Genomic DNA, 10,909 nt, shown 5'->3' with positions numbered 1-10,909 from the left:
TGTGACCGCTGGAGTTAATATTCCCAACAAACTCCCCATGAAGGCCAACTCATACAGCCATTCACAACTACATCCTGCTTCAATTCCAAAGCTCACATTACATCCACCCTTCACGATTTTAACTTCACAAACTCTTGTCCACACAAGCTTCGGATTAACCTTCTCCAAATCAAATCATCCCTGAAAAGTCCACATAGAATATTGGAATATAATCTCAACTACCTCCACCGTATAGTCAATCATGTAATATGAAGCCTCCATATCAACATTAATATTTACCAGAAGCTTCTATCTTATCAACTTAATTGCACAACCATCTACAAGATTTTTCAATGTATGCGATCAATATGCAGTTTTCTGGAAGTTTCTTCCAGCTACCTCCTGCACAATCTAGAAAGATCTAAGTCCTCAATATCAAGAGGCATTTTCGTAATCAGTAGGAAGGAAGAATGAAAATATGGTTTGATAAAAATTTGTCTTCCTTGTGTGCTGCTCTATTTTCTCCATACTCTATTTTTGTGTTCTATTCTCTTTCATTACCAATATGTGGTATCAGAGCCAATGGTAACGTAAAGAGCCTTGAGACCCAAAAGTGGTGAAGTGCATATACAAGAAACATCTGGAGGTGCTCTAAGTGGTTTAAGAAGGGATTAGTATGAGGGACTGCTCTACCACTACAAGAAGTGTTCAAAGTTACATATATCAAAGCTTGTATTGCAAATCTGAGAAGGAATAGCTGAAGAGAGGTGATCATTGAAAACTATTTTGTTTGCTGCAGCCAATTTCAAAAGGAGAGGCAACGCAACCGTATCTAGTCAAAATAGATTGTTGCAGCCGTTGAAGCCATCATTGACAGAGGAAATCACAGATTGAAGGTTTACAGTTATTAAAGTCATTGTGAAACTAATCACAACCACAAGGAGAAGAAGATGCCGCTGGAAAGAGACAGCATGGGAGATCTATGTTTTGATTTGGTGATGACCTTGGAGAAGAAATGTTTTTAAGTTGTTTGTATATGTTGTATAGAGTTTGATGACCTTGAAGGAGAAATTGGAGACTCAAATGCTGTAGCTTAAAGGAGGCTATAGCAGTTAAAAAGGTTGCCAAAAGGAACTGCCAAAAGGAGAAGACCAAAGATTGTGAAGGTGTACAAAGTTGTTTAGAGGAGGAAATTTGTAGTGGCAAAAACACAGTCAAGTGATAGGGCAAGGTAAGTTTAATTTTATTTTGTTTTTTTGTTTCAATGGGTAAAGTGGATAGAATAAAGAAAGAGAAAACAAATGATTTGGAAAAAGAATTTAAGGAATGTAAAAAGAAAATATCAAAAATGAGTTTCAATGGGTAAAGTGGATAGAATAAAGAAAGAGAAAACAAATAATTTGGAAAAAGAATTGAAGGAATGTAAAAAGGAAAATATCAAAAATGATAAAGCTTTTAAAAGAGAAACAAATGGAAAAAGGTCAACTGTTAGATGAAAATTATAATCTTGAAACAGAACTGAATGAAGTTAAAGATAAAAATAAGGAATTAGAAGAGAAATTACAATTATTTGATGATGTCAAAAGGAAGTTTGATGATTTGGAAGAAATGTCAAAGAGGTTAGAAGAAGAAAACAGTTTACAGAAAAGGAAATTTTTTTAATCTAGAACAAGAGAATGAATGTTTGAAGTTAAAACCCATATTAGGATTTATGTTCATCATTTGGTGAAACTGATTTAATTGAAACTATTTGTGATAAAGAATGCAAGAAAGAAGATGAGATTGTGTTTGCAAATTACGTTAGTTGTGATGATAAGAATATTGTTTTAAAAATCATGAAGAAAATGGGTTATAAAGGTCAAGAATTAGGAAAAATGAACAAAGAATGAAAGATCCAATTGAACCGACAATGAGGCCCAAGTATGAAGGCCTTGGATATAGCAAAGGTAAAAATGATGTTCAACACGGTATATATTTAAATAAATTAGTTCAAAGAATGAAAGAAACCCAGTGTTCTCATTGCAATAGAGAAGGACATAGAAAAGAGATGTGTTGGGATTTGCATCCATGTAAAATTCGTGGTTTGAGAAATCATTCTAAAAAACTGTGTTGGAAGAAAGAATCAATATCAAGTTGTATAAAAATGGATTGTGGATGGACCTATGTGAAGAACAATAGAAGTAATGAAAGGTTTGAATGTCCAAAAGGGATTAAAAATATTTTCAGCCAAAAGAAATCATTTCCTAGGAAGACATTTACAGATTGTATTATGTTTTGAAATTTAAAAACAAGTGTTTGAAGAAACTACCGCAGCAGTTGAAGAAAACTGGAGTACATGAAAGAAAGAGGAGTTGATGAAAGAAATCAGAAAAATCAGAGTAGGAGCTGTAGCAACAGCAAATTAGCAAGAAAACCAAAGAAGAGGTTACAGACAAAAAGGGAAGATAATTGAAGAAAGCTGGAAAGAACAAAAGAATGGATAGTATATTGGTAACTGAGACTAAGGGGAAGTGTTGGACTATAATGTCAACTACCTCCACCATATAGTCAATCATGTAATATGAAGCCTCTGTATCAACATTAATATTTATCAGGAGCTTCTATCTTATCAATTTAATTACACAACCATCTACAAGATATTTTCAATATATACAATCAATATTTAGTTTTCTGGAGGTTTCTTCCAGCTACCACCTGCACATTCTAATCAAGAGGCATTTTTGTAATCATTAAGAAGGAAGAAATATGGTTTGATAAATAAGAATTTGTGTTCGTTGTGTACTTCTCTGTTTTCTCCATACTCTATTTTTGTGTTCTATTCTATTTCATTTCCAATAGAAAAGTCCATCCTCAACATGAAAAGCCAAAACTATGATAGTGTGTGGTGCCTCTATCATTTCTTTCAACTTTCTCTCATCCTCTTTTATCTTCACAATTCCTTCCAAAACCAAATAAAAATACGGAAGGCCTCACGTATCCATAGAATTTCGTTAGGGAATTCATCCTCATGAAGTTCAATACAACGAAATTTAGAAAGTAAAGAATTGTGACGGAGGATAAGTTGTTGCAGAAGAGAAGGCAGAACTTCACGGTTCATCAGACAATTTGCTTGCATAAATACCTTAGTGGCTTCATTACTTAATTCTCCCACACCATGTTCCAGGCTTTTACACCAGTCAGTATCAACAGAAATGATAATCATGTTCTTCACAACAGTGGTCTTGTCCTCCACCGAGACATTAGAAGTTCCATCTTTGCTAAGTTCGGGCACGTCCACACGCAGAAGAAGAGCCTCATTATATTCCACAGCGTCCCACGGCTTTCTTCCAGCCAAGTTTGGCTGAGATGCCACCGTAAAAGGATTGTTGAAGATTTTATTCACTCCCAAACCCAGACCCCTCAACGGATGTAGAGGAATGTTAAAAAGGTTGGGTAAAACTTTTCTAACGCCAAGGCTAGCCGGTATTGGGAACCGATTGTATTGACCATTGATCAAATTCATAAAACAATTTCCACTGTCACTATCTACTGGCATGTGAACAACAGGCCGCGATGATGAAGGTTGAACATTTAAAATTTCATTGTGACTGTCTTCTAGCCACACAGAGGAAATTCCATTCTCCTGATGCCAAAAATTATGAAACTCCTGCTCTTTCCTGGCCTTCTACAGCAAGGTATTCGGCACAAGCACAAAGCTCTCAGACCTAAATGTTTCCTCTTTCTCTACGATTCCCTTAGTCACTTTCTCCATCACTCTTCTTTCCTCTCCCCTTATACGCACCTCAGACACAGTATTCTCAGACTTCAAATTTTGGGGAGAATTATGGAAAAGGATTGCTCTGGTTTGGGAAACCTTGCCAATATCACCGTGGCAATCACCAGACTCCAAATTCATATAAACTGTGTTCCCCTTGGCAAGCTCCCTGGCCTGTTCAAGCGACTTTATTTCCACAGCCCTCGTCCCTTGGCCATACAGAAACTCTTGTCGCTGTTCTCTCAGGGTAACACAGAACTCAGCCATCGCTGTCGAAAGCATGTTGGTCTTCCCCCATGGATTCGCCGTTGCCTTCTTCCTCAAGCTTCTGAGAATCAACAACCAAAATCTCACGTAACTTCTGCTCCACCTTTATATACTTAGTGGATAATTGAGAAATTATCTTTATCCGTCAATTGTTTCTCCACATTCTTCAGCTTGACTTGAAGCTCAGATTCTCTCAAAAGAGTGTTTTGCAAATCTTCCCGGAGAGCTAATAATATGACTTGTGTATTACTATAATGATTTTCTACAGCTATTACAAGATTGTCAATCAATATATCTTCAAAGTTATCAATATTTACTCTTACTTCATTTAGGCTTTTCATGAATTCTTTTTTCCTGAGATTTTTTACTCTTACTTCATTTAGACTTAATCTCTAATATTCTTGTCAATGAATCTTCCATAAACTACAATAGATCCGTGAGTAAGAAATTCTCTTCTCTTAGACTCACAATTTTATTCTCTTGATATTGTTTGACATCATATGTTTCATCTTCTTCAAGCTCCTCTTCACTCATTTTAGCATCCTCCTCTTCAGCCGAATCCAAGTTGTCAAGAAATTCTTCAATAAAAAACTTAACATCAGCGTCTTCTTCTTCCATCTCTGCTCAATGGCTCACCAAGCTCTAATATCAATTGTTAATTTAAACAAAGAGAGAAAACCATATAATGAACACAAAATGGTAGAAAGGAAATAACACAAACGCAACAAAGAAGACATGGGAAACAAATTTATAGTGGTTCACTCTATAGGCTACGTCTGCACACAACCATTTATACAATCACATTCAGCTGTGAAACAAAGAGCTAGAGACAGTGAATGGTCATCTGACCCTTGGACTTTATATTCTCAAAACTAGCTTTTTAAGTAATGCTCTTATCAAATATATTTTATGGTTAGTGTTAATAATGAAATGCCAATAAATTAAATATACAGAATTGAAATAAAAAACAAATATCATACAATCAGAAACAAAGAAACACCTAATTTATAATGATTCACTATAAAGACTACATCTGCTTTGAGGCATGGAAAAACTCTTTACTAATCTCTTTTTCTACCCTGCATACAACAACAGTTTGCACCAGAATGTGAATGAGCTCAGAGAAAATTGGAAGGACAAAAATAATTGACCATTGGATTTTATCTATCAATAGTTAAATATTATTATTTTATTTCTTTGCTTTGTTTAAATGCTAATTAACAATGTCAGTTCTTTAGAAAGGTACTGTAAAACTTGAGGCCCTCCCCGTGTTGATTGACGCAAGAGTACTGTAAAACTTGTAAAAAGTATAGTAAAATATTTGCAATGTTTATTTTGGAAACCCTTCTCCTGTTTATCATTTTGGGGCTCGGTTTATCATTTTGGGGCAATCAAATAACTTGACAGACCTGGCAAGCAAGGGGAACTTAAATTTCAAAAAAAAAAAATAAGATGGAGGTTTATTACTATATGCATACATGCCAAACTTATATTTTTTTCTCGACTTTTATTTTGAATATCCTAAGAGATGTCGACTCTCTCGACTATCTTCTAAGTCTCCAAAAACAAGCAGGGAGGGAAATTCTTATTTTTAAAGATTACATACTGTTTCAGATGTATTTGATTAAATATAATTAGAGGGATTCTAGGCATTAGCTTTTCTTGACAAGTTTTTATATGCCAGAGTTAGAAACAGTTTTTTGAAATAAAAAACTTTTATGCTACAAGGATTGTAGGAAGAATAGAATTGCGTTAAAAATAAAGTATGGGGACACACTTTTTATTATCAATGGGGACTTTAAAACTAGTAAGACTCAATCGGGTGAAAATTCCAAAATATGGTTAATAAGATTCAGTCGAATGAAACTTGCTGTGTAATCTACAATATTTGTATCAATATTATTTGAGCTGTAGTAAGCAAACATTTTGCTTAGCATGTTGGGCCTTCTCTAATGCTCGGCTATGTATTTGAATGAGATACCTATTCTCAAGGTCATCATAGGTAAATTCTCATCTATATCTGGGAGCAAAGGGCTACATTATTTTTTTAATTGAATTGTACTATTTTATGGAACTGATGTTACTGAAAAAACAATTAGGGATATGCTATCAAAATCGCAGGTGAAAAAATAATAAATCTGTCTAATTATTCTAATTCGTAGAATCCACCTTAATTATATCCAAGTCAATTATGACATCAGAACCAACAAATCTATGCTACCTTGGTTCAATAATATCCTTTAAATTTTGTTTGGCACTTCTTTGTGCACAAAATAATCATAACATATTGGTCTACACATACCTTGCAAAGTTTAACTTTTATATCTAATGTTGTGTATGTAAAGGTATTATCTTATGAAATTTCAATTTATCAACAAATATCATCACATATAATTAAAAATTTTAGAAATACATAAGATTAATCAATCATCAATTTATTAAAATAATAAACAGTAATTCCACAATCTATAATCAATAGTTTCACATTCATTGCACCATTTCACAAAGGAATCTATTAGTAACAACTTACATCAAATTCAACTAGTATCAAACACAATGATCATCTTATAAACATTATTTGAGAAAGAGTGAGACTTAAGTATTCCTAGTTAACATATATGACAACATTGTTTCACCTTTTAAGTAAGTAATAGACAATTAACCATAAGTAAGAACAAGTAACATTCATACAGTTCTTAATTTAATTTAAAGCTAATAATGGCAAACTTACAATAGCAAACCTACTAATTAGTATTTCCCTTAGAATAAAAATTTGGTACTATGCAAATGTGTCAAAGCAAGTATCAAATTCTCTTTCACACCTGCATAGGAAAAACAAAAACAATAATTAGCAGGATCACTCAAAATAACAAATAGCAATTAAGAAAGCTTTCTACAAAACCATAATTCTACAAAACATAATCAAGGATCCAAGAACTTAAGTATCCAAGCTACAAAAAAATTAATTTTATAAAACATAAGCAAAAATAAAATAAGTGTAAAGAATAGCATGAGTGCAGTTAGCTCTCTACTATATAATCTAAACATATTAAACTTATGAGACATTTATCTCATTATATGTTCATATTGTGTTTCATAGAGTGTACATCTAGCTACAACATCAAAATAACACAAATTAGAACCTCATTCTTACTTAATTTATACAAATCTTGCTTCAATCGTAAATTACTAGATGGGGGGAAACCATACTCATAGGATAGAGCAAAATAGGGAAACCAACAAAGTAACAGTAGAGTTGGAGTCAGAAAGAAATAACCAAATTTGAATCATAGCATTTGGGACTTCTTATCTAACATTTTAACTTAAGAATAACATTTTAACTTGATAAGATCAAGAATTATTACAGGAATATTTCTTCCTATGTTTAACATCTATCCCCATGAAACAATTAATAAACATCAACTAAATAAACAACAAAAGAAGCTAGAAACATCATTTGAAGCAACAACTAAAGAGAGCTATAAATCATGCTTACTATTGTGATTATCATGTTGACACCATGCTTCATTACCACATTTCTTCACTAGTTTTTTATTCTTTCTATTTTGTTGATTTAATAAATACTCAAAATGCAATATCAGAATTCTCTATTTTCCATTCTCAAAATCTAACTATGAAATTATTCTAAATGTTAGTTTTCTAAACATTAAGTTCTTTTCTAGTTACTTCTTCAACTACCTGCAACATAATTCTAGATTCCTTGTAGGGAATATGTTTGAAAAAACCTATAACATTAAAATCTACATTACTAAATATAGCTAGAAATAATATATTGCTACAACTTTCTTAGTCACAATTTTTAATTAATAATTATAAATTTTATTTTAAATATTTTAATTGGTTGTTTTTAAAAATTATGAAGAAGAATAAAAAGTCTAATCTTCTTAATATTTTATTAGTCCATAGTTTATACCTTGATTTCAAGATTCACATACATATCCTAGTCTGCAATATGAAAATTAAGAGTGGACTAAATAATTTATACTCTTATTTGTAACATAAATCTGAAAATGAGTTTGAGGACTCAATTTTTAATAGGGAGGAAATAAAGAGCAACAAAGAAATATAAGATGAACCCCTCAACCTAGTTCTAGTTCTAACTATTGCCTCTTTCATTTCCTTGTGGCAAAGAATCAATTTAATGAGGCACCTGAAGGGCTCAATTGTTTAATGGATTATGGAGATGATGAAATGGATGAGAAGAATGCTTGTACTTGAGAACCTAGTATGAAATGGATTATCTAGGATACAAAAGTAATAGCGAATGCATAAAATGCATAGAAAGTGTAATTGAGAACCTAGTTATGCCCTGCACTATGAGAAAAAATATTGAGAGAAAGTGGAAGAAGAAAGTGTAAGGATCCACAAGTGAAAGGAAAAAGATTGATGGGCTATATCTCTTAATGCCTCTATGTTGTTTCTTCTTTGTGTTGTTCCTATTAGTAGATCCTCATAGGATGTTTCTCTAATTCTTTAGTTACTTGTTTTATAGATAGATTATAAGCTTTTTGATATTTTGATTGTTAGGTTTAACTTGTAAGTCTTTGTTTTGATGGTTTTTTGTTTGGATGTATAACAGTATGGTGTCCTTTCTCACATAATATAATAAAAAAATAGAGTCCAAAAATCTTAATAATTCACAAAAGCAATTTTCTAAATTTTCTTTATGATACTATTCATCATTCAAGAAACTATTGATAAAATTTTTGAAACAGAAAAAATCAATTAAGAAAAATAACTCATCCCAAAAAAATTTAAATATTACTACAAAACAAACCCAAGTAACATAATATAAAAATGTTGGCAGTAAAAAATAATAAATTCTATAAAATAATAGAAACGGTTATCCAGATTCTGCTAACCTGTGAATAATATTCAACGCGTCTTGTACAAAGTTGGCAAACTGCTTTCAGATTCATTGACCACGTTTTTGTGGCAGTTGACAATCTTGATTTTGAGAAATCCCTTTCCAAATTGAGAATATTATTTTGCATGATTGGAGGGCAGTGTTCAGGCAGAAAAACCCTTGTTACACTTAATGGACAATTTCTAAGAAGAAAACCCAAAAAAATCACTGCCTGTGCACCCTTGTCTGGCCCAATATGGGCACGCACCATCTTCAAATTTGGTAGTGCCACCTCTGCTGTTGGCATCTCATCTGATATCATCTCCTGTGTCAAACATATTGTGGGTTCACTCGTAAGAGAATTTGGGAAAAAAAAAGGCTATTCCAGAAATATAGAAGGTCCAAATATAATCTACAAGTATCATCATGTACCAATCACTGATTAAGAATATTTAACTTGAAGGTACAAAATACTAACTTGAAAACATTGGCCATGGATTGTCAACTCTTCAAGCCCAGGAAAACTGTTAAGAACAATAATACTAGGCATTCCTGGATTAACGGCATTGCCTGTATTGTAGTTTTGAAGAATAACTTTTTTAACAGATTTCGCTCTTGAAATTTGTTGAAGTAATTTAAGCCATTTAAGCCCTGCGTATTGCCCAGAATCGATGAGGCCGATTTCCATCAAGCGTGGGCAAGTCAGTTGCAATGATATATCAGGTCTTAGATCTCCTAGATGTATCCACATTAAATTGAAAGATCGTATATTCAAGTTTTTTAACCCTAAACAACTGAGAATCCCTAAATCTTGAAGATGTGGGCACAGATCCATGAATCCTTCAAACATAGCATCATCCAGATTCGGAATACCAGCATAACGAAGTGCTTTCAAGGATCGGAATACCCCAAAATTAGTGGGCATCTTGGGAATTCGGATGTATTGCACTGTTAAGACCGTGAGGTTTTCACAGCTAAAAATGGAGTCCCCAAGCTCCATCATGGGAGAAGCTCCATTGCTAATCCTCTTACCAGTCTTCGGATCTCTATTACAGATGTGTATATCCATGCGTTCCACCTGTTTTTCAGCTGCAAGGCGAATCCAATTGTTAATATAGGCAGCCTTAGGGTCATCCAAGGCAACTGTAAGCTCCAAACAAGAAAGACGAGTATCGAGGTGTAGTAGGGCATTGTTAATTATGGCCTGTATCCTGCCATCTTTTTGTTTCTCAAAATCCTCAGGACAAAACTTGAGCCTTGGTATTTTCGTCCACAAGAGCCGCCATCTCTGTGAGAGTAGGGAAGAGCGTACGACATCTCTGTAAGAAATCTTCGACAAAATATGATTTAAAAGAACATCATCAGATAATGCAGACAGCCTGTCTATTGCTGATGATCTTGCCATTAACCTTGTATATGCCATAACTGCTATATTATTTTCTCCTATCTTATGTCTGCCATTACAACCATTAACCATGGAAAACTACTGAGATCGCCCACTATGCGCAATGGGGAATAACAAAACACATTTATAATATCAGGAATCAATTCAATTCAACATTTGCGCTGTGGAATATCACATATAATAATATTAGCATACCTAGATCTCTAGAGAAAGCTATGTAGTAGATGAGGACAGATATTATTAAATGAACCCTAATTCTACCCTAATTTTATATCTGAGAGTAACCTAATTCTAACTATTATTTCTATTTTAGTTTCAATTGAACTCCAAATGACCTATAATTTGAATGTTCTAATCTTACTTCTAATTGAATTGTAATATATATCATATTATATTTATTTAAAAAATTATATTAATTTTAATTTTAATTTAATTTAATCATAATCTTAATTCTAATTGAAGAGTAACACTAAATCTAAGCTTAACTCAAATTGAATTCAAATTGAAGAATAACGCTAAGAGAATAGTTATTGTATATGAACTCTAACCCTAACCCTAATTTCATCATATCTATATTTGATGAATCCCAAATCTAACCCTAACCCTAACCTGAAGTGAATGATTACTCTAATTGAAT

The 10,909-nt window shown here is 32.9% G+C and overlaps 1 protein-coding gene across 1 annotated transcript; it reads right to left on the bottom strand.

The window, feature by feature from the left end:
* Positions 1-6,816: 6,816 nt before the first annotated feature.
* Positions 6,817-10,290, bottom strand: LOC131872720 (putative FBD-associated F-box protein At5g56440). The gene is made up of 3 exons (XM_059216123.1): positions 9,346-10,290; positions 8,884-9,192; positions 6,817-6,822 (listed from the first exon to the last, which is right to left on the bottom strand). The coding sequence occupies exons 1-3, from the start codon at positions 10,288-10,290 to the stop codon at positions 6,817-6,819; spliced, it is 1,260 nt and encodes a 419-aa protein (XP_059072106.1).
* Positions 10,291-10,909: the final 619 nt, after the last annotated feature.

This window comes from Cryptomeria japonica, unplaced genomic scaffold (assembly GCF_030272615.1).
Source record: "Cryptomeria japonica unplaced genomic scaffold, Sugi_1.0 HiC_scaffold_742, whole genome shotgun sequence".
Lineage (NCBI taxonomy): Eukaryota > Viridiplantae > Streptophyta > Pinopsida > Cupressales > Cupressaceae > Cryptomeria > Cryptomeria japonica.
This window is presented reverse-complemented; position numbering and strand designations above follow the sequence as displayed.